The sequence below is a fragment of the Zalophus californianus genome, chromosome 3 (assembly GCF_009762305.2).
Source record: "Zalophus californianus isolate mZalCal1 chromosome 3, mZalCal1.pri.v2, whole genome shotgun sequence".
In the NCBI taxonomy this organism is placed as follows: Eukaryota; Metazoa; Chordata; class Mammalia; order Carnivora; family Otariidae; genus Zalophus; species Zalophus californianus.
In genome coordinates, this window is record NC_045597.1 from 60,911,990 (window position 1) to 60,937,597 (window position 25,608).

The 25,608-nt window shown below is 42.3% G+C and overlaps 1 protein-coding gene across 1 annotated transcript in view; it reads left to right on the top strand.

Annotated features, from left to right (window-relative positions):
- FAM124A (family with sequence similarity 124 member A) overlaps positions 1-25,023 on the top strand; it is a 114,328-nt gene extending 89,305 nt beyond the window's left edge. Inside the window, exon 4 of the mRNA XM_027588064.1 lies at positions 21,684-25,023. Coding sequence (XP_027443865.1) covers positions 21,684-22,493 — 810 coding nt within the window. The 3' untranslated portion in view covers positions 22,494-25,023. The remainder of the gene's footprint in view (positions 1-21,683) is intronic.
- The last annotated feature ends 585 nt before the right edge of the window (positions 25,024-25,608 follow it).

Below are 25,608 nucleotides of genomic sequence, written 5' to 3' on the forward strand. Positions count from 1 at the left end.
GGAGGGGGGAGTAAAAAAGTCCTTTTAGAATGTGTTCAAACTTAAGGGACCATCCACTTGATATAGACTACTGTATACTGAGGATGATATATATGAAGCTCACAGTAATCATAAACAAAAAACCTATAATACATACAAAACAACAGAGAAAGCCAATCATAACACTGAAGAAAGTCATCAATCACAAGGAAAGAAACCAAGAGAAGAAAGGAACAGAGAAAGACTACAAAAACAACCAGAAAACAATTAACACGTATGTTCTTATTAACATTTTATCAATAATTACTTTGTAAATAGTCTAAATGCTCCAATAAAAAAAATAGGGTGAAAGAATAGATTAAAAACAGAAAAGACCCATCTATATGCTACCTACAAGAGACTCACTTCAGATCTACAGCCACCTAAAGACTAAAAGTGAAAGGATGGAAAAAGATACTCCATTCAGATAACAGCAAAGAAACCAGGGTAGCAATGCTTATATCAGACAAAATAGACTTTAAAACAAACACTGTAACAAAAGGTGAAGAACATTACATAATTATAAAGAGACCAATCCAACAAGAGGATGTAACAATTGTAAATATCTATGTACCCAAGACTGGAGCACCTAAATACATAAAGCATCTATTAACAGACATAAAGAGAAGAACTGACAGAAATACAATAATAGTAGGGGACTTTACCACTCCACATACATCAATGGATTGATCATGCAGGCAGAAAATAGGGAGTGTCTTTGAATGACACAATAGACTAAATGATTTAACAGATATATACAAAACCCTGCATCTAAAAACAACAAAGTAACATTCTTTTCAAGTGCACATGGAACATTCTCCAGGATATTATAAGCCACAAGACAAGTTTCAAAAAATCAATGTAGCATCTTTTTCAGTTATAATAGTATGAAAGTAGAAATCAATCACAAGAAAAAAATTGGAGGGGCACTGGGGTGGCTCAGTCAGTAAAGTGTTTGCCTTCAGTTCAGGTCATGATCTCAAGGTCCTGGGATTGAGCACCGCATCAGGCTCCCTGCTCAGCCGGGAGTCTGCTGCTCCCTCTGCCTCTGCCTCCCCACCCCACTCTAGTGCTTGCAGTCTCTCTCTCTCTCAAATAAAATCTAAAAAAAAAAGGAAAAAAACACAAACGTGTAGAAGCTAAACAACATGCTACTAAACAACCAATGAATGGGTCAATGAAGAAATCAAAGAGGAAGTCAAAAAATACACAGAAACAAATCTTTGGGACATAGTGATGGCACTTCTAAGAGAGGAATTTATAGTGATACAGGCCTACCTCAAGAAATAAGAAAAATCTCATCAAAAACTAATGATGTACTATATGTTGGCTAATTTAACATAATAGAAAAAAAGAAATAAGAAAAATCTCAAACAAACCTTACAACTAAGGGAACGGGAAAAAGAACAAACCCCAAGGTTAGTAGAAAGAGGGAAATAATAAAGACCAGAGCAGAAATAAGTGAAATAGGAACTGAAAAAAAATAGAAAATATCAATGAAACCAAGAGCTGGTTCCTTAAAATATGAATAAAATTGATAAGCCTTTACCCTGACTCAAAAGAAAAAAAATGAGGAGTCCCAAATAAAATCAGAAACAAAAGAGAAGTAAAAATCACCACCACAGAAATACAAAAGGTTATATGAGACTACCACAAAAAAATTATATGCCAACAAATTGGACAACCCAGGAGAAATGGATAAATTTCTGGAAACATACTGTCTTCCAAAACTGAATTAGAAAAATCAGAAAATCTGAATAAACCAATTAATAGTAACAAATTGAATTGATGAAAAAACCCCCAACAAACAAAAGTCTAGTACCAGATGGATTCACAGGGGAATCTACCAAACATTTAAAGAAGAGTTAATATCCATTCTCAAGCTAGTCCAAAAAATTGAAGAGGAAAGAAAATTTCCAAATATGTTCTACAAGGCCAGTACCAAAAGCAGACAAAGACACTGCAAAAAAAAAAAAAACAAAAAACAAAAAACAAAACAAACAAACAAAAACTACAGGCCAATATCTCTGATAAGCACAGATGTAAAAATCCTCAACAAAATACCAGCACACTGCATTCAGTAGTACATTGAAAGGGATCATTCACCTCAATCAAGTAGAATTCATTCCAGGATGCATGGGTGGTTTGATATTCACATTTCAAACAATGTGGTACACCACATTAACAAAACCCCAAGGATAAAAATCATATAATCATCTCAATAGATGCAGAAAAGGCCTTTGGCAAAAGTCAACATTCATTCATGATAAAAACTCAACAAAGTGGGTTTAGAGTGAACATACCTCAGTATAATACTGGCCATATATGACAAACCCACAGCTAACATCATACTCAATGGTGAAAACCTGAGAGCTTCTCCTCTGAGATTGGTGGTGGGGGAGACAAGGTTGTCCACTTTTGCCACTCTTATTCATCATAGTACTAGAAGTCCTAGCCACAGCAATAAGAAATAAAGGGCATCCAAACTGGTAAGGAAGAAGTTAAACTGTCACTATTTGCAGATGACATGATACTATACATAGAAAACCCTAAAGACTCCACCAAAAAAACTATTAGAATAAATTCAGTGAAGTTGTAAGATATAAAATATACAGAAACTGATTGTGTTTCTATACACTAATAACAAAGTAGCAGAAAGAGAAATTAGGAAAACAATTTTAGTGTTGAGTTTGAGAAGTTCTTTATATATCTTGGATTTCAGCCCTTTATCTGATATGTCATTTGCAAATATCTTCTCCCATTCTGTGGGCTGCCTCTTAGTTTTACTGACAGTTTCCTTCCTGTGCAGAAGCTTTTTATCTTGATGAAGTCCCAGAAGTTCATTTTTGCTTTTGTTTCACTTGCCTTTGTAGACATGTCTTGAAAGAAGTTACTGTGGCCGATGTCAGAGAGGTTACTGCCTATGTTCTCCAAATAACCCAGTCAAAAAATGGGCGGAAGACATAAACAGACATGTCTCCAAAGAAGACATACAAATGGCTGACACATGAAAAAAATGTTCAACATCACTAGCCATCAGGGAAATACAAATCAAAACCACAATGAGATACCACCTTACACCAGTTAGAATGGCAAAAATTAACAAAACAGGAAACAATCGATGTTGGCGAGGATGTGGAGAAAGGGGAACCCTCTTACACTCTTGGTGGGAATTCAGGCTGGTACAGCCACTCTGGAAAACAGTATGGAGTTTCCTCAAGATGTTAAAAATAGGGCTACCCTACAACCCAGCAATTGCACTACTTGGTATTTACCCCAAAGATACAGATATAGTGAAAAGAAGGGGCACATGCACCCCAATGTTCATAGCAGCAATGTCCACAAGAGCCAAACTGTGGAAGGAGCCAAGATGCCCTTCAACAGATGAATGGATAAAGATGTGGTCCATATATACACTGGAATATTATTTAGCCATCAGAAAGGATGAATATCCACTATTTGCATTGACATGGATGGAACTGGAGAGGATTATGCTAAGTGAAGTAAGTCAAGCAGAGAAAGACAATTATCATATGGTTTCACTCATATGTGGAACATAGGCAATAGCACGGAGGACCATAGGGGAAGGGAGGGAAATCTGAAGGGGGAGAAATCAGAGAAGGAGACGAACCATGAGAGACTATGGACCACAGGAAACAAACTGAGGGTTTCAGAGAGGAAAGGAGTGGGGGGAGGGGGTAACAGCATGATGGGTATTGAGGAGGACACGTGTTGTGATGAGCACTGGGTGTTATACATAACTAATGAATCCTTGAACACTACATCAAAAACTAATGATGTAGTATACAGTGGCTAACTGAACATAATAAAAAAGAAAACAATTTATAACTTCACCAAAAAAAGAATAAATACCTAGAAATAAACTTACCCAAGGAGGTGAAAGTCCTATACTTTAAAAACTATAAAACATTGATGAAAGAAGTTGAAGACGACATGAACAAATGGAAAGACATTCCATGCTGCTGGGTTGGAACAATATTGTTAAAATGTCTACATATCTACAGATTCAATGCAATCCCTACCCAAATATCAATAGCATTTTTCACAGAACCAGAAGAAATGATCCTAAAATTTGTATGCAATCACAAAAGACCCTCAATAGCCAAAGCAATCTTGAGAAAGAACAAAGCTGAAACTATTGCAATCCTTGATTTCAAGATACACTACAAAGCTGTAGTGATCAAAACAGGATGGTACTGGCAACAAAAAATAGATAACACAGATCAATGGAACAGAATAGAGAGCCCAGAAATAAGCCCATGCGTATATAGTCAATTAATCTCAATAAGAAAGGCAAGAATATACAACAGGGGAAAGACAGTCTCTTCAACAAATGTTGCTAGGAAGACTGGACAGCTACATGTAAAAGAATGAAACTGGACCACTTTTTTAGACCATACACAAAAATAAACTCAAAATGGATTATGAAGCTCAATGTAAGGAGGCACCTGGGTGGTTCAGTTGGTTGAGCATCTGACTCTTGATTTTGGCTCAGGTCATGATCTCAGGGTAATGGGATTAGCCCCAGATTGAGCTCCATGCTCAGAAGGGAGTCTGCTTGAGATTATCTCCCTCTCCCTCTGCCCCGCCCCCTGCTCATTCGTGTTCTCTCCCCCCCCAGCTCTAAAAAATAAATATTTTTTTAAAAAGGAGCCTGTGTGAGACCTGAAACCATAAAACTTCTACAAGAAAACATAGTAATCTCTTGAACATGGGCCTTAGCAACATTTTTCTAGATATGTCTCCTAAGGCAAGGGCAACAAAAGCAAAAATAAACTATTGGGACTACACCAAAAAATAAAAGCTTTTGCACAGCAAATGAAACTATCAACAAAATGAAAAGGCAATGTACTGAAGGAGAGAAGATATTTGCAAATGATATATCTGATAAGGAATTAATATCCAAAATACATAAAGAACTTACACAACTCAACACCAAAAAACCAAATACTCTAATTTAAAAATGGGCAGAGGATCTGAATAGACATTTCTCCAAAGAAAACATAAAGATGGCCAATAGACACATGAAAAGATGCTCAGCATCACTCATCATCAGGAAAATGTAAATCAAAACTACAAGGAGATGTTAATACCTATCAAAATGACTAGTTTCAAAAAGATAAGTAAGTGTTGGCAAGAATGTAGAGACAAATGAACCCCCTGTGTACTGTTGTTGGGAACGTACATTGGTACAGACACTGTGGAATACAGTATGGGAGTGCCTCAAAATTTTTAAAAACAAATACCATATGATCCAGTAATTCCATACTAGGCATTTAGCCAAAGAAAACAAAAACACAAATTCAAAAAGATAATACTCCTATGTTTAGTGTAGCATTAGCCAAGATATGGAAGCCACCCAAGTGTCCATTGAGAGATGAATGGATAAAGGTGTGTGTACACACATACATACACACAATGGAATATTAGCCATAAGAAAGGATAAGATATTTTCATTTGCAACAACATGGATAGATCTAGAGGGTATTATGCTAAGTGAAATGAAAGGAAGAAAAACCAGAAACAGACACATTAATATAGAGAACAAATTGATGGTTGCCAGAGGGAAAGGGAGTGGGAGATACAGGCTTCCTGTTATGGAATGAGTAAGTCACGTGGATGAAAGGTACAGCATAGGGAATAAAGTCAGTGTGGTTGTAATAGTGTTGTATGGTGGCAGATGGTAGCACCATTTGTGGTGAGCATAGCATAACATTTAGACTTGTTGAATCACTATGTTGTACACCTGTAACATTGTGTGTCAACTTCAATTAAAAAAAAAATCGGTAGGAGAGGCTGAGACACAGTCTCACAATGAATCTCAGCCCTGGCAAAGTAACCCACCAGCAAGAGGGATCTCACAACTTGGATCTCTCCCTGGGGAGTAAAGGGTTTGAACTCCTCTTGTAGTACTGCAACTGTTTAAGGCCTGTACCTGAAAGATAAGTCCCCAAAACATCTAGCTTTGAAAACCCATGGGGCTCATATCCAAGAGCCCCACAAGGCTATCAAGACCTGAGAAATAGTTCTTAAAGGGCTATCCAGAATTACCCACCCTCAGGGCCCAGCACAGAGACAGCGAACTAAAAAGCGCCAAGTTTTTTTTTTTTTTTTTTGGAGGGGGGGGGCCTGTTTGCCTATCTTAAAACTTCACCTGAGGGGCAGGCATCTAATTTCACACACATCCAGGGACCTACTGAAATACTTTACAAAACAGATGCAGGTGGGTGCTATTTTTGTGCTCTTCCCTCTGCCTCATTCCAGGTCACCAGTATCTACCAGAAAGGTTTGTGCATCTGTCTTGTGCCTTATTTTTGCAGCTGCCATCCAAGGGGAGGCTGCTTGGCTCTGGTGGCCAGCAGGCCTTAACTTTTGCAGGCTCCACAGGACTATCACAAATTGAAAAAGAGTTCTTAACCAGCTATACCACAGGGCCCAGCAAAGAGGCAGCAGACTGAAATATCCACTCTCTCTATAAAAGCAGCTTATTAATGTATCTTTATAGCTGTGGCCTATGGGGCATGCTTTTAGTTGAACACTTGTGTAGGGGCTGACTATAATCCTCTCCAGAGACTGGGAAGGCTGGTGGGCACCATCCTCATGCTCTCCATCTTCACACTTTTCCTTTTCCTAGCCCCAGATTGCAAGAAAGGAGCTGCTTATATACTTTTTTCGTGTCCCACCTTTTGTGACTGCCACCGGAGAAAACATTCCTTGATAGTGTGGCCCAGGTGTCCAGCAGGGCCTGTGTTCACAGATTCAATGGGATCATAGCAAACAAAGAAATGGTTTTAATTGGCTATCATGCCAGGGCTCAGTGCAGAGGGAGCAGACAACACCTGTCTCCCAGTCTTCCCCTGAAAGAGGTGTATTGGCATATTTTAAACTCTGCTGCCTAAGGTTCTTGCTTTCAGTCAGCCTGAATCTAGGTGCTGACTGAGATCCTCCCTTTGGGACACTCACAGGTGTGGAGCCACTTGGAATAAAATAGACTGTTTGGACAAACACAAAGTTCTGAGATACAATGAAGAGCTAGAGCAAGATTGAATAATAGTTTCATCTCCCACATAATCCCACTCCTTCAGGCTGGGAGATGTGGCTGTTTTCTCTAGCGCATAGCAACCAACACAGAGAATGAAAGAAAACGCAGAAACAAAGGAACATGTTCCAAATGAAAGAACAAGATAAAATCTCAGAAAAAGACCTTAATGAAACAGAGGTAAGTGATTTACCTGATAAAGATGCTCACGAAACTCAGGAGAAAGTGGATGAACAAAGTGAGAGCTTCAACAAAAAAAAATATAAGTACCACATAAAAAGTCATAGAGGTGAAGAAACAGTAATTGAGCTGAAAAATGCACTGGAGGGGTTCAACAACAGACTGGATGAAGCAAAAGAAAGGATCAGTAAACTCCAAGCCACGGCATCAGAACTCCTCCAATTAGACCAGCAAAAAGAAAAAAGAACAAGAGTGAATATAGCTTCAGGAACTTATGGGACAACACCAAGCAGACTAACGTTCACATTATAAGGGTCCCCAGAAGGAGAAGAGAGAGAGAAAGGAGAAAACTTATTTGACAAAATAATGGATGAAAATACTCCTAACCTGGGGAAGGAAACAGATAGGCAGATCCAAGAAGTCCCAAGAGTTTCAAAAGGATGACACACCACGATCAAGTGTGATTTATTCCAGGATGGAAGGATGATTCAACATCTGCATATTAGTGTTACACATCACATTATCAAAGGAAGGATAAAAATTGTATGATCATCTAAATAGATGCAGAAAAAGCATTTGACAAAATTCAACATTTACAGTTAAAACTCTGGATAGTTTGGGTATAGAAGAAACATGCCTCAACATAATAAAGGGCATATATAACATATCCACAGCTAACATCATACCCAATTGTGAAAAAGCAGAAAACTTTTACTCTAAGACCAGAAACAAGACAAAGATTCCCACCCTTACCATTTTTATTCAACATAATACTGCAAGTTTTAGAGCAATTAGACAAGAAAAAGAAATAAAAGGTACCCAAATTGGAAAGGAAGAAGTAAAATTGTCACTATTGACAGATGACATGATACTATATATAGAAAACGCTTAAGCCTATACTAAAACAAACAACAAACTGTCAAAATAAATGAATTCAGTAGTGTTGCAGGATGTAATATCAATATATAAAAATTTGTTGCATTTCTATACACTAATAACCATAAGAGAAATTAAGAAAACAATCCCATTTATAATTTTCTCAAAAGAATAAAATACCTAAGAATGAATTTAACCAAGGTGAAAGGCCTGTACATTGAAAACTATAAGACACTGATGAAGGAAACTCAAGAAGATACAAATAATGGAAAGGTATTCCATATTGATGGATTGGAAGGATCAATCCATACAGTCTAAAACAATCTACATATTCAATGCAGTCCTTATCAATCTCAATGGATTTTTTATAGACCTAGAACAAATAATCCTAAAATTGGTATGCAACCACAAAAGATTCTGAATAGCCAAAGCAATCTTAATTAAGAAAGAACAACAAAGCTGGAGGCATCATACTTCCTGATTTCAAACTACATTACAAAGCTCTAGCCATAAAAATGATGTTGGCATAAAAACAGATACATAGACCCATGAACAGACTAGAGAGCCCATAAATAAACTCACATATATATGGTTGGTTAATTTACAACAGTGGAGCCAAGAATATACGATGTGGAAAGGACAGTTTCTTCAGTAAATAGTATTGGGAAAACTGGATAGCCACATACAAAAGAATAAAACTGGACCACTGTTTTATACCATACACAAAAACGAACTCAAAGTGGACTAAACACTTGAACATAAGAACTGAAATGATGAAATCCCTAGAAGAAAACAGGTAAGCTGCATGACATCGGTCTTGGTGATGATTTTTTTCAATTTGACAGCAAAAGGAAAAGCAACAAAAGCAAAAATAAACAGTGGGTCTGCATCAAACTAGAACACTTCTGCACAGCAAAAGAAATCATCAACAAAATGAAAAGGCAACCTACTGAGTGGGAGAAAATATTTGCAAATATTTATCTGATAAGGGGCTAATATCCAAATATATAAAGAATTCACATAACTCAGTAACAAATAAAAAACCTGATTAAAAGGGCAGAGAATCTGGAGAGATTTTTCTGTAGAAGACATTCAGATGGCCAGCAGGTACATAAAAGGGTGCCCAACATCACTAATCATCAGGGAAATGCAAGTCTAAACCACAAACGTTATACCACCTCACACACATCAGAGCGGCTAGTATCAAACAGACAAGAAATACCATGTTGTCAAGGATGTGGAGTAAAGGCTGGTAGTGGGTATGGAAATTGTTGTAGCCACTGTGGAAAACACTATGAAGGTGCCTCAAAAACGAAAAATAGAATTCCCATATGATCCAGCAAGTCCACTTCTGAGTATTCATCCAATGAAAATGAAAACACTAACCCAAAAAGATACATGCACCCCCCATGTATATTGCAGCATTATTTACCATAGCCAAGATATGGAAGCCACCTGTGTGCCCATCAGTGGATGAATGTATAAAGAAAAATATATTTTTTCAGCCATAAAAAAGGAAATACCACCATTTGCAACAACATAGATAGACTTCAAAGGCAGTATGCTAAGCAAAACAAGTCAGAGAAAGGTACCATATGATCTTACTTAGATGTGGAATTAAAACAAACTCACAGATACAGAGATTGGTGGTTGCCAGAATTGAGGGATGGGGAGTGAAGCTGTTCAAAAGGTGTACTTTCAATTATAAAATAAATAAGCCCTGGGGCTGTGACATAGCTTAATGACTGGTTAGCAATACCAGGTTGTATATTGAAAGCTGCTAAGAGAGCAGATTAAGAGTTTGCATTACAAGAAAAAAAAAATTTTAGCTTAAAACCAGGAATGACTGGCAGAGGATGAACACTTGGTGGTTTTACAGAGATTTTCACCACTGAGCTTGTTTAATGGAAACCTACCTGTGCTCTCTTATTTTGACTCCATCATGAAAGGCAGGAGTTCAGATAAACCCTAAATTATGCTGCTTTGAAGAGAGGGGGCACCCGGGGTTGGTCACCAGAGTGGGGGCCAGGTGTACTGTGGAAGTGCCAGCTGGGCAGGTGGGGTTCCAGCTGGACCATCACTGGCTTGTGGTAATGGCAGGGTCTAGGGGCAGAGAGTTGCAGGAGGGTGGCCACGAGCCTCCACCCCCCAGCTCCGACATTGAGTGCATGGGGGATGTGTGGTGATTAACTAGGTTTATTATGGTGATCATTTCACAATATATAATATTAGTACAACATAATTATTCTATTTTTTTATATATCAACTATATTTCAATCAATTATTTTAACATTATTTAAAATAATTTTTAGGGGTGCCTGGGTAGCTCAGTTAACCGTCTGCCTTTGGCTCAGGTCATGATCTCAGCATCCTGGGATTGAGCCCTGAGTTGGGCTCCCTGCTCAGCAGGGAGCTTGCTTCTCCCTTTTCCTGTACCCCCCCACCATGCTCTCTAATAAAATCTTTAAAAATAATTTTTGGTCTCCTGGTGGGAAAAGATGGTGGAGGAGTAGGGGACCTATTCCAACCACTCCCCAGAACTGAGCTGGATATCTACCAGACCACTCTGAACACCCTCGAAATCAGCCTGAGATGTAAGAAGATAGATCTGGATCTCTACAAACAGAATATTGCAGGCAGTTGGTTTCGAGGCACAAAGCAGGGAGCCGTGATTCTGCGGGCAGATATCTGAGGATAAATGGAAGTGGGAGGGAGCCTGGCCATGGGAATCCTACACTGCCAGTGAGCGATAGCCTCCCGCACTGGGGACGGGACAGAGTCGAAGACTGGTAGCGATGGGGAAAGGACTTTAGGGCAGCCCTCTAGATGGAAACTGGGGCGGTGGGGCCACGCCTGTGAACTGGGGGCGGCTGGCGGTTTTAGAAGCACAAAGGGTAGAGATATGCCCCAGCCTAGAGGCAAGGACTGGGAGCGCTAAGGATGAGTGAACAACCCAGGCCACTACAGTTTATAGCAGCACAGACAGAAATGGAGATAGTGTGGCCTGGAGAGCTCACTGAAGAACGGACTGCAATCTCTCTGCTCTGAGGCAGAGGGTTGGAAATGGTCTCTTCTGCTCTGACTCTTGGAAGAGACAAGGAAATCTGCCAGAGAACAAAAGCCCCCCAAAACCGGTTTTCACTGAGCCCATCCCCCACCACAGGGGGCAGGGCAACTCTGCTCAAACAGGGTTGCCTGAGTAACAGCACGGCAGGCCCCTCCCCCAGAAGACAGGCTGGGAAAACAAGAGGCCAGCAACCCTAAGGTCCCTAGAAAACAGGTGCATCTTGCTTGGGTTGTGGTCAATAATTTGGACTCTTTACATTCCCTCAACCACCCCTCAACCGAATGACTAGGAGGAGGAACCCCCAAAATAGGAAAAGACTCAGAGACTATGACTTATGCCATAGATTTACAAATGGATTCAGATATAACCAAGATATCGGAGATGGAATTCAGGCCAGCAATTGTGAAGACAATGGCTAGAATGGAGAAATCGATTAATGGCAATATAGAGTCTCTAAGGGCAGAAATGAAAGCTGAATGGGCAGACCTTAAAAATGCTGTCAATGAGATACAATCTAATCTAGATAATCTAAAAGCTAGGGTAAGCGAGGAAGAATGAATTAGTGACCCTAGAAGACCAATTAATAGTTAAAAAGGGAAAAGAGGAGGCCAGGGAAAAACAACTCAGAAGCCATGAAAATAGAATCAGAGAAATAAGTGACACCATGGAACATTCCAATGTCAGAATTATTGGAATCCCTAAGGGGATGGAGAGAGAGAGAGGACTAGAAGATATATTTGAGCAAATCGTAGCTGAGAGCTTTTCTAATCTGGGAAATGAAACAAACTTTCGTGTCCTAGAGGCAGAGAGGACCCCTCCCAAGATCAAGGAAAACAGGCCAACACCCCGGGATGTAATAGTAAAACTCGCAAATCTTAGAACCAAGGAAACCATCTTAAGGGCAGTTAGGGGGGAAGAGATTCCTTATGTACAGAGGGAGGAACATCAGAATAACGTCAGACCTATCCACGGAGACCCAGCAAGCCAGAAAGGCCTGGCAAGACGTACTCAGGGTACTAAATGAGAAGAACATGCAGCCAAGAAGACTTTATACAGCAAGGCTGTCATTTAGAATGGCTGGAGAGATGCAGAGCTTCCAAGACTGGCAGAAACTGAAAGAATATGTGACCACTAAGCCGGCCCTGCAAGATATATTAAGGGGGGTTCTTTAAAAGGAGAAAGATCCCAAGAGTGATATAGGAAAGAAATTTACAGGGACAATCTATAAAAACAAGGTCTTCACAGGCAACATGATGACAGTTAACTCATATCCTTCAATAATCACTCTCAACCTGAATGGCCTAAATGCTCCCATAAAACGGCACAGGGTTGCAGATTGGATAAAAAAGACAGGACCCATCCATATGCCGTCTACAAGAGACTCATTTTGAACCTAAAGATACATCCAGACTGAAAGTGAAGGGATGGAGATCCATCTTCCATGCCAACGGACCTCAAAAGAAAGCTGGGGTAGCAATTCTTATATCAGACAAATTAGATTTTAAACTAAAGTCTGTAATTAGAGACACAGAAGGACACTATATCATTCTTAAAGGGTCTATCCAACAAGATCTAACAATTGTAAATATCTACGCCCCCAACATGGGAGCAGCCATCTACAGAAGCCAACTGTTAACCAAAATATAGAGTCATATTGATAACAATACGTTAATTGTAGGAGACCTCGATACTCCACTTTCAGCAATAGACAGATGATCTAAGTAGAAAATCAACAAAGAAACAAGAGCTTTGAATGACACACTGGACCATATGGACCTCATAGATATTTACAGAACATTCCACCCTAAAACAACAGAATACTCATTCTTCTCAAGAGCACATGGAACTTTCTCCAAAATAGACCACATACTGGGTCACAAATCAGGTCTCAACCGATACCAAAAGATTGAGATTATTCCCTGCATATTCTCAGACCATAATGCTATAAAATTGGAACTCACTCATAAGAAAAAAATTTGGCAGAAAATCAAACACTTGGAAGCTAAAGTCCACTCTGCGCAAGAATGTTTGGGTCAACCAGGAAATCAAAGAAGAACTTAAACAATTCATGGAAATCAATGAGAACGAAAACACATTGGTCCAAAACCTATGGGATGCTGCAAGGGCGGTCCTAAGGGGGAAATGCATAGCCATCCAAGCCTCAATCAAAAAAATAGAAAAATCCTGAATTTACCAACTAACTCTACACCTTAAAGACTAGAGAAAAAGCAACAAACGATGCCTAAGCCATGCATTAGAAGAGAAATAATTAAGATTAGAGGAGAGATCAATGAATTAGAAACCAGAAACACAGTAGATCAGATCAACAAAACTAGAAGCTGGTTCTTTGAAAGAATTAATAAGATTGATAAACCACTGGCCAGACTTATCCAAAAGAAAAGAGAAAGAACCCAAATTAATAAAATTATGAATGAAAGGGGAGAGATCATGAAAACACCAAGGAAATAGAAACAATTACTATCAACAACTATATGCCAATAAATTGATCAATCTGGATGAAATGGATGCCTTCTTGGAAACCTACAAACTCCCAAGACTGAAACAGGAAGAAATTGACAACCTGAATAGGCCAATAACCAGGAACGAGATTGAAGCAGTGATCAAAAACCTCCCAAAAAACAAGAGTCCAGGACCTGATGGACTCCCTGGGGAATTCTACCAAACATTCAAAGAAGAAATAATACCTATTTTCCTGAAGCTGTTTCAAAAAATAGAAACAGAAGGAAAGCTTCCAGACTCATTCTATGAGGCCAGCATTACCCTAATCCCCAAACCAGGCAAAGACTCCATCAAAAAGGAGAATTTCAGACTGATAAACCTGTTGAATATGAATTCCAAAATCCTCAACAAAATTCTAGCTAATAGGATCCAACAATACATCAGAAGGATTATCCACCACGACCAAGTGGGATTTATCCCCAGGATGCAAGGGTGGTTCAACATTCGCAAATGAATCAGTGTGATAGAACACATTAATAAGAGGAGAGAGAAGAACCATATGGTCCTCTCAATTGATGCAGAAAAAGCATTTGGCAAAATACAACATCCTTTCCTGATTAAAACTCTTCAGAGTATAGGGATAGAAGGAACATTCCTCAAGTTCATAAAATCCATCTATGAAAAACCCACAGTGAATATCATCCTCAATGGGGAAAAGCTGAGAGCCTTTCCCTTAAGATCAGGAATACGTCAAGGATGCCCACTCTCGCCACTATTGTTCAACATAGTACTAGAAGTCCTAGCAACAGCAATCAGACAACAAAAAGAAATAAAAGGTATTCAAATTGGCAAAGAAGTCAAACTCTCTCTTTTCGCAGAGGACATGATACTTTAAGAGGAGAACCCAAAAGACTCCACCCCCAAATTACGAGAACTCATACAGCAATTCATTAATGTGGCAGGATACAACATCAATGCTCAGAAATCAGTTGCTTTCTTATACACTAACAATGCAACTGTAGAAAGAGAAATGAGAGAAATGATTCCATTTACAAGAGCACCAAAAACCATAAGATACCTCGGAATAAACCTAACCAAAGAGGTAAAGGATCTATACTCTAGGAACTACAGAACACTCATGAAAGAAATTGAAGAAGACACAAAAAGATGGAAAAACATTCCGTGCTCACAGATCAGAAGAATAAACATTGTTAAAATGTCTTTGCTACCCAGAGCAATCTATACCTTCAATGCCATCCCGATCAAAATTCCAATGACATTTTTCAAAGTGCTGGAATAAACAATCCTAAAATTTGTATGGAATCAGAACAGACCCCGAATCTCCAAGGAAATGTTGAAAAAAACAAAGCTGGGGACATCACGTTGCCCGATTTCAAGCTATATTACAAAGCTGTGATCACCAAGACAGCCTGGTACTGGCACAAAAACAGACATATAGACCAATGGAACAGAATAGAGAGCCCAGATATGGACCCTCAACTCTATGGTCAAATAATCTTCGACAAAGCAGGAAAAAATATGCAATGGAAAAAAGACAGTCTTTCAATAAATGATGCTGGGAAAATTGGACAGCCACATGCAGAAGAATGAAACTCGACCATTCTCTAACACCATACACAAAGATAAACTCAAAAAGGATGAAAGACCTCAATGTGAGACAGGAATCCATCAAAATCCTAGAGGAGAACATAGGCAGTAACCTCTTTGACATCGGCCACAGCAACTTCTTTCAAGATACATCTCCAAAGGCTAGTGAAACAAAAGCAAAAATGAACTTTTGGGACTTCATCAAGATAAAAAGCTTCTGCACAGCAAAGGAAACAGTCAACAAAACAAAGAGGCAACCCACAGAATGGGAGAAGATATTTGCAAATGATGCTAGAGATAAAGGGCTGGTATCCAAGATCTATAAAGAACTTCTCAAACTCAACACCCAAAAAACAAATAAGTCAAAAAATGGGAAGACATGGGGCGCCTGAGTGGCTCAGTTGGTTGAACGACTGCCTTCGGCTCAGGTCATGATCCTGGAGTCCCGGGATCGAGTCCCACATCGGGCTCCCTGCTCAGCAGGAAGTCTGCTTCTCCCTCTGACCCTCTTCCCTCTCGTGCTCTCTGTCTCATTCTCTCTCTCTCAAATAAATAAATAAATAAAATCTTTAAAAAAAATTTCTAAAAAAAAAAAAAAATGGGAAGACATGAACAGACACTTCTCCAAAGAAGACATACAAATGGCTAACAGACACATGAAAGAATGTTCATCATCATTAGCCATCAGGGAAATTCAAATCAAAACAACACTGAGATACCACCTTACACCAGTTAGAATGGCAAAATTGACAAGGCAAGAAACAACAAATGTTGGAGAGGTTGTAGAGAAAGGGGAACCCTCTTACACTGTTGGTGGGAATGCAAGTTGGTACAGCCACTTTGGAAAACAGTGTGGGGGTACCTCAAAAAATTAAAAATAGAGCTACCCGATGACCCAGCAATTGAACTACTGGGTATTTACCCCAAAGACACAGATGTAGTGAAAAGAAGGGCTTTATGCACCCCAATGTTCATAGATAGCAGCAATGTCCACAATAGCCAAACTGTGGAAAGAGCCAAGATGCCCTTCAACAGATGAATGGATAAAGAAGATGTGGTCCATATATACAATGGAATAATACTCAGCCATCAGAAAGGATGAATACCCAGCTTTTACATCAACATGGATGGGACTGGAGGAGATTATGCTAAGTGAAATAAGTCAAGCAGAGAAAGTCAATTATCATATGGTTTCACTTATTTTTGGAACATAAGGAATACCATGGAGGACATTAGGAGAAGGAAGGGAAAAATAAAGGAGGGGAAATCGGAGGGAGAGATGAACCATGAGAGACTATGGACTCTGAGAAACAAACTGAGGGTTCTAGAGGGGAGGGGGAGAGGGGGATGGGTTAGCCTGGTGATGGGTATTGAGGGCACGTACTGCATGGAGCACTGGGTGTAATATGAAAACAATGAATCGTGGATCACTATGTCAAAACTAATGATGTATGGTGACTAACATAAAATAAAATTTTAAAGAATAGTTTTTAAACAATTTTAAATTTTAAAAATAATTTCAAAGACAACATAGGTTATGTGAAACTTTCCCAGAGTATAGTGAAAGGAGAAGCAAGATGTGTTTTTCTTTAGAACAAAAATCTGATTTCTCATGTGAACTCATTGCCCAATTTCCTTGAGTTGCCCCTAATTTTTTTATTAGTCCCTGGATTAAAAGTTCTATTGCTGTCTCATTACACAGTAGACAGTGCCACACTGGTGGTGTTTGTGCCAAGGACACAACAGGAAATGACCCTTCTCAGAAAGAGGGGATGTGAGAATGAGAGAGAATTCCAGTATGACATTGCCCAGGCTTACTGGGTCAGGGCAGAGTCTCCTTCACTGGGGATTCTACCCATGTGCCAGGAAATGAGCCTACTGACACAAAGATCATTGAACAAGATGCTCCAGCTCAGACTTTACTTCCCTAACTGCAAACTTCCTGTGCTCAAAGTTGCAGGAGAAGCTTCTGGGGATGATCACCACATTTCACTGTTTTGGTGATTTCAGAGCCATAACCAGATCTTCCTGGCTAGTTGCCTTAAGCATATTCATTTATCTAATGCTGTTCTGTTCCATAAATAGCAAAGGGGGGAGCCACTGGCTTCCAGTGAGTCAGCAAGCCTGCACTGCTCCAAAGAGAAAGGAAAGTAACCCCAAAGTACATGGCCTGCTGTCACAGAAGGAGAAAGGCTTCCATGGAAGGAGGGCCCACAGGGTGATGTTTTACTCTGGTAAAAGGTCACCTGGGTAAGAGTTTCCTGAAACATCTACAATGATTCATTCTCAGCCTGCGATGTTCCTGGTCAAGTTAGACAAGCAGACAAGAGAGGCCCGAAACAGAGCCACCGCCAGCAGAAGGGTTCAGAAAGAAGCTCCATCCATTGTCTATGCGAGTTGTTGAAGCTGACTTCTCTGTGTAGAGCTGGAGAATACTACCAGATCTGCTGCAAACACATCCCCCATGCACTCAACGTGGGAGCTGGTGGGGGGTGGTGGTGGTGGTGGAGGCTTGTGGCCACCCTCCTGCAACTCCCTGCCCCCAGACCCTGCCATTACCAGCAGCCAGCGCTGGTCCAGCTGGAACCCCACCTTCCCACTGGCACTTCCACGGTGCACCTGGCCCCCCTCTGGTGACCAACCCCGGGTGCCCCCTCTCTTCAAAGCATTATAGTTTAGGGTTTATCTGAACTCCTGCCTTCATGATGGAGTCAAAATAAGAGAGCACAGGTAGGTTTCCGTTAAACAAGCACAGTGGTGAAAATCTCTGCAAAACGACCAAGTGTTCATCCTCTGCCAGTCATTCCTGGTGTTAAGTCAAATTTAACACCACTCTGCTGAGAGTGGGAAGCTTTAGATGACCCCTAGCGGTTTCTTTCATGACAACCTTGGCCTTTTGCTTCTCATGAAGCAATACTCACAGAGGCTTCCTTTTTCAGACAAATTCAGAATGCAAAAATGCTCACCAAGAGCATGCTCCTCAAATAAGGCTCCAAAGATGGAACTTATAGGTTGATGTGCACTTATCAAATAAGAAAATATATTGGGGCACCGAGGGGAATTGGCCCTTAGGGAAAATCCTAGATAGATATCTTCATTAATAAACATTGTGTCTCCCCTCCCAAAGCATCCTCCATACCTTCCTTCTCTCAAGAGCTTCATGACTTATTTTTTCTTGATTAGCCAAACTCAAATGATTGAGACAATTAGCTTGTCTTTCCAACAGCCACCTCGCTGTGACACCTCTTGGGCACAGCTGTGCCTTCTGAGGCTGCTCCTCACCCCAAAGGTAGAACTCTTCATGCTTATGCTCCTATTATGGGTCAGGCACTGGACACAGCAGGTGATGAGCAGGATCTCCCTCCTGGAGCAGTGAGCCTTGCAGGGAAAATAAATCCCTTACCAGAGCAGTACAGTATAGAGTCAGAAGGGCTGGGCTGGGCGTCTAGGGGATGCTGGAGCACAGAGCAGCAAGCTCTGATGAGTGGATCATATGCCAGCAGGAACCAGGTTGGCCCAGAGTCTTCCTTGCCATCTTTAGCTAGGTCCCTCATAAAAGCTGGGGCTGCTCTAAGCAGAAGTCTCATGGTGAGAATGGCCTTGTGGGGTGTTCTTTTTAGGAGAACCATACCATATCCACTTACAACCTGTACCAAAAGTATTTTGCGTCATGTCCTTCAAGCATCGGACCATCAGAAATCTCCTTAATTGCTGCTTTTCACCTTTATCTCCTTTAAGCCACCCTTGGCAGAACAACTTGGGAATTTCAATATGCTGTACAGAGTCCTGAAAGGGCAAGACTAGAATCAGCAGGTCATGGGGACACACACCACAGAATGTAGAGACTGAGAATTAAGGAGAGGATCAGGAAGGTTGGACAGATAATCCATACAAAATCCTGAATATCTGAATTGATGTCTGAGAAGAAACTCACACAAGCAACTGAGAATGTAGCTTGTCACGAAGCTTACAAAGTGAAACACTACAACAGTATCTTCTAAAATGCTTTCTACCACCAGTCTTCCTCCCTGTCCAATCCTTTCTCCTTTACCCCGCTGCCACAGACTTGGCCATGTCACCGTCGTGTTTTCAAGTCTTCAGGTTTTGAAGCGCAGGGGCCTTATATGGACACGTGATTTGGGGCCTGCCCTGACGAGACTCTCTCACCTCTCAGGTCTCACCTCCTGCTTTGGTTCATGCCTCCAGCCTCTGATCAGGCTGCTTCTGTGCCTAAGTGTACTGCCATGCCACACCTGTTGCCCTCCAGTTGGTAAACACCTCTTGCACCTCCAAGATTTTGTCTTGGAGTATGACTGCCCAAGGCAGGCTTTTTCTACCCTCTCCCCATGCTGCCTCACCTCTCTGCAAAATCAACCTCTCCCTCCTTTTGCCCTAACATGGCCCATATATTGCCACTCACTTTCTCATCACAGCTCACTTCATTACACTTGAACACTGTATTGTTCATTGTTAGGGGCTAAGATTATGTCTTATTCAAAATTATCTGTGCCTGGCCCTCCAGACCTTTCTTACATCAAAGAGCACTTAAAAAATGATTAGAGTATTTTTGTGGTACAAGAGGCTGCTGGTAAAAGAGATCACTATCTTTAATAACCCATTCAAAACTTAAACACACCCGTGGAGAAGTTCTGCCAAAAAGACCCTCAGTTAGTGTTGGTTGAAAGAATGAATCAATCAGACTGTTTATAAGATTAGGAGAGATCTGCAATTAGGTAAAAACCTTAGAAATCAATGAAAGGGATGTTCATACATAAAAAACAGAATTAAGACTCCAACATAAGGGTGAGCATGTAGATTTCTTACCTAGTCAAGGTCTCCTTGGCCAGAACAGCACTAGACTCCATTCCCAACGTGAACTTTGTCACTGCTTTTCTTCATGCACCTCAACTCTAATCAAGTCAACTGCTCACTACCCCCCCAACACCCCCCGCATGTTCTTTGCCTACCTGCCAACAGTCAGCCTCTGTTTGGGTTGGCCTCTCTCCAGCACAGACTCCTCTCCACCCATGTCATCCAGTGGGAGGACAGTTGCCCATCTCAAAGGTCGCCTGTAGGGTGACCTCCACTGGAGACTCCTCTGCTCCCACTGGGCAGGCATGCGTGCTCTCTCCTTCACAGCCCTGTTGTTGTGCCTGTCATCGGGCTCTTGTCCGATCAATTTCTTTTTATCCCGTATCCTTTCAATGAAATGTAAGCTTCATGTGGTCAAAGACTGAGTCTCATTGTAGTTTCACCTCCTTCACCTGTAATAGATACACAATAAACGTATCTTACATTCATCTAGATCTCCCAAGTGGCTGTGGGAAAACCGGGCTCCCATTTAATAGGGAAGCAAGAGTGTCTGTTGTGTAGGGAAGGGCCTGCTGGGTGCCAGGAAAGATCCCTGATAGTAAACCACACTCAGAACCCTTATTTCAAGGATTCATAAATTAGATGATCTTATACTAAATAGAGCCAGACCCAAGGTCCCCAAATCCATTATTTAATGGAAACTTTGCATAGTAAGGTTGGCCTGTAGGCCTGGGCACTGAGCTAGACCAGAGGGAGACTCAGAGCAGCCCCAGGTGGGACTGCACATCGTATAGGGGTCCCCATTTTAACAGAAGCAGGTTCCTGGTACACTGCAGGGGTGGGGGAGAAGAGCGGAACAGGGTGAGGTGTTAGAGGGAGAGACTGCTTATCCGAGCCCTATGGGGCATGCGTGGGGTCCAGCAGTAGGCAGCAGCGCCCCCTTCCTGTCCAGTCCCTGAAGGGCAGCGTGTATGGAGGAGTCTGGTTCCAGATAACAAGTAAGTAAATGCTCATTTCCTGATAGCCCCTCACTCACTACCTCCCTGAGCCATGGGCCACCACACCCCTAGGATATATCCTGGCAATCACACACATACTGGAATCAAGTCCCATGTTGACCTGATCTGAGGCTGTGATACCCCACCCTGATCACCGCCATCTTCCCATCAGTTACATTCAAACAGTGGTGCTTTGGTTGGAGAGAAACACACCCTTCAAGTGTTCTTTGTGTGTTTACTGGTAATCTTTATCTCCCTTGTCATGCTCAGCCAGGCCCTCAATCTTGTGGCGAATCCATGGAGCAAGCACCCCTCCCTGTGTCCTTGAAATAGTAGTAGTCCCTATGGCAACCAGGGGCTGCATCTCCTTCTAGGTTCAGAGAGGTCTCTTCAGGCTGAGAAGTTTGATCTACACTCCCCCCAAGCTCTGCTACCTCTGTCTTTGCTTTCGAGTTTGGAGAATGAGATGTCTGGTAATGTTTTATGGCCACAACCCTGCTGGAAGTTTCGAGTTATTGGTCAATGTGTTTCTGGATGTACTTAACATCCTCCTCCCCAGATGACCCCAGGCCTACACTAACGTGATGTGCCCTCCTCCCTACAGGCGCAAAGAGTGCACAAGAGGTTCCCGAAGGCCGGCAGAAGCCACCACTCGTCAGAGCAGAAACCTCCTCCCATGCCTTCCCCGAGCACCACCGCACCAAGCTGGATGCTTGGCAGCAGCCAGCAGCCCCTACTGGACAGCTCACATCTGGGGCCCGGCCAGACAGGCCGGCCAACTGGGCACCAGCAGGAATCTGCCAGACGAGCCAGCAGCCCTCCCAGCTTCCCCTGGTCCTTCCAGAGAAGCAAGTCCTTGTTTTGTTTGCCCACAGGAGACCCCTCCCCGGGATCCTCAGCTCTACCACAGTGGTTTTCAAGCACAGATGCCCCAGGGCACAGGGCATCGGAGGGGAGGCACAGCCACCTCCTCTCCATCGATGACTTGGAGGGGGCCCAGGAGACCGACGTGGACACGGGCCTCCGGCTCTCCTCCTCGGACCTCTCTGTGGTCTCTGCCTATTCGGCACCCAGCAGGTTCTGCAGCACTGTGGAGACAACCCTCCCCCCTGAAAGATGTAGCAGCCACTGGTCAAAGCCCAAGGGTTTCAGAGAAGGACTGCTGCCCACTGGGAGTGGGGTGACCACAGAGACCGCCTGGGCTTCCCTCCCTTTCTTCACCAAAGGGCCTTCCAGCTCCTCAGCCACAGCTGCTGCTGCTCCCCCCACTCCTGGCACCTCCTCACTCACAGAGTCTTCCCCAGAGCCTCCCTGGGATGCTCCCAGCGCTAAGCAGACCGCGGGGAGAGACGCCCCGCCACCCCCAGTGCTGGCCAGACCTGTGGACAATGACACAGAGGAATTCTACATCTGAATACCCTCTACTCTGGCATTCCAGATACATAGGCTCAGGTCCTACTGCCCCTCTGGGGTCTGAACACCACCTGTGCGTGCTCTCAGCCCGCTCCCCCAGGTCTGTCGAGAATCTGTCTCATGGGTTCGTTAGCACATTTGCCACACCACCCATTCTTACCTGAGAGGTGGCATATTTTAGAGACTTGCTGGAAAAATACTCGCATTTTTATGCAAATAAATTCTTGAGCTTAAATTGTAAAATTTTTTTTGAATACCCAATTCCTTTTGAGATATGGTTTAGTGCACTTAATACGATTTAAATGCCTCATATAATTATTTGAAATGAAAAGAAAACCTAGTCAGCCGGAGCTGATTTGGCAATTTTTCATGCTGTGAAGGAAAAACAAAGCCAAAATGTTGAATGTGGGAAAGATACTAAGTGACCTGTATGAGAGATTAGTGCACAATAACGTGATGTACACAGCTTACTGGATTCTGCATACATATTTGCATTACCAGGCAACAGTGGCCCTAAGAATTTCCAGGTAGTGCTTATAATGAAAAAAGTCCACTTGATAAAACAGTAAACATGTATCAGACTATAGTAATGCCTCTCTGTGATGCCGTGCACATCTGAAAATCTGGATTTATGCAAAGGTAGCTAATATACTTTATAAGGATTTATCCTGAGTAACAGACTCTTGGGTGGAATCAAAATATGATTTGAGTTCCAAAAACCAGATTTGCATCCACTTTTCAACAACACCTCACTGTAACAAGTGGAGTCTACAGAAGACCACTCCACTCCCGGGATTTATTTGGATCACTGAAGAACCGCTCATTGGAGTTACAGAATAATAGGATATTGGTCATAGGGGTAGCTAGTCTTAAGATTCTTCCATTTTATAAAAACCACCGTCTTAAGGGCTATGTATATATGTATCGATATAAATGACAAGAGCCACACTTTATACTACTTTCTCCAGTAAACATGCATTGTCACACAACCTGATATTCCCGTTTTTAAATAATTTGTAAGCTTTGTAAGTGGCACTTCGATGGCACAGAGTAATAAATGCCCCCATCTTCTCCAAATGGGAAGCTTTATATGAAATGTTGTCCTGAACAAACACTGTTTCATTGCCAGGCTTCCACGAGTGCCTAGAAGCCTTAATTAAAGCTGGAGCTCTAGCCCAAACTTAACCTTTTCTGCCTGGTGTCTGCTTCTTCGGAAGCATGAATGAGATTTAAATAGCACCTCTCTCCCACTCAGTAGGGGTATGTTTACAATTCCAACCTCAGCAGTGCCAAGCGCCGGCTCGGGGGGCAATGCAGAGCCGTGCCTGGCTACCCACCTACCTTTGGGAAAGAGGAGCATGGACTTACTGGCCTCGCCTTCCTGGTCTGGTGCTCCTTGCCTCCAGGACTCCGGGCCAGCTTTCCCGTCTCTGAAAGCGCCCACACCAGTCTGGACACAGCCTCAGGGTCCTTCCCCAAGCAGCCATGGAGCACTTGCCGTCCCTGTAATGAGAACCTCAGATCCTGTCCCAAACAGCCAAATGATAATATTCTCCGTGTTGATAAAGACATGGTCTCTTATAGTTCTAGGCCAGAAGGGAGAAAACGTTTTCTAGAAAAGCCTAGATAATAAATACAGTAGGTTTTGCCAGCCATCTGGTTTCCACTGGGGCTACTCCACTCTCATCAGAGCGTGGAAACAGCCAAGGAAGATGTGTACGTGAACGGGAGTGGCCGAGTTCCAATAAAACTTTATTTACAAGAATAGGCCTAACCCTTGTGCTAGACGGAGATGGATTTAAACCCTCGGGCACAGTCAGCAATAAAGAATCAAAGTCTGCAGCCCTCTGAGGGACCTCTTTCTGCAGAGATAGTTCCTAGAAAGCCACTAGCCATCCACCTCCTGTCCAGAAACGTGACTCATGGCTGCGGAGGATGAAAAACAACAGGTCAATGTTAGGAAGGAGAAAAATAACTCAGAGGTGTTGACGCAAGCTTGTGAGTAGCAAAGGTCAGGGAGGCATAAACAAGTGGACCACCTGTCAGGTGATGGCTCCTCCTGGCTTCACCCCATCCATGCCCTTAGTTTAGTTTAATATACTTGCATGCACCCCTAGGATTGCTTTGGAGCCCAACCCTGATGCTCTCCGGTCCCACCCCTTCTTAGTAATCCCCCCCAGCACAGTCCAGTCTACCAAACTAAGGGACCCCATAGGATGTCAGTGACACCATTCAAAAGCAGGAAATGCAAGATGCCCCCATAACACGAGGGGAGAATGGAGGGAAACCCACCACAGACCACATTCAGGCACCCCCCTCCCGCCACTTCCCTCCCAGGCTGTGGTTGGCCGTGGCCGTGCCCTCTGTGCAGAAGAATGCCACAGACACATACTGACAAAAGCCTAGCTCCCACTTCTGGCCACGCGCTAGCATTTTCCTCATCCAGGAAGGCTCCTGACACCCCCTGGGGGGAGCCTGACTCTTGGATTACTGCTGTTATAATAGAGGCTGGCATACTGTAAATGCTCAATAAATTTGTTCAATTAAAAAAACATGAGGCTGTCTCGAATTATTTCTCTCCTGGATTAGGCTCTGAGGTATAGGAAATCTAGATTTTTAGCCCTTTTTTTTTTTTTTGTCATTTAATGGAACCCAGTCTCTTGTTTTCTTGACCTTATATCTCCCCCCAGCATTGCCCAGGATGGGGGTGGGGGTGCTACTAAGTGTCCTGGTCTATTTCACAACCCATCCCTCACTTGTCTCTTTTCTAAAAAGACTCCCCAAATTACTGCTCACGGTCCCACCATGGCACCTAAACACCACCTAGGATTCACTATAAAGACCAAATTAGTTCCTAACTGAACTGCCAAGCCCTACAGAAATCATCTTGGGTCACCCATGGGGCTGGAGTGGTGAGCTACCAAAGATACTTTTGTGATGGGAGAGCTGACATGTTGTACAAAATGGGTTATAGTACTGGGTGTTCCTTGAGCCCTGTGACCCAAGGACAAGGGAATAATCACATGGAAGTCAGTTGGACTGCACTGTCTCGTTGTTCCAGGTGAGACCAAACGTTTACTTTCACTGGGAAGATCTCTGAATCCATAGCTGATCTC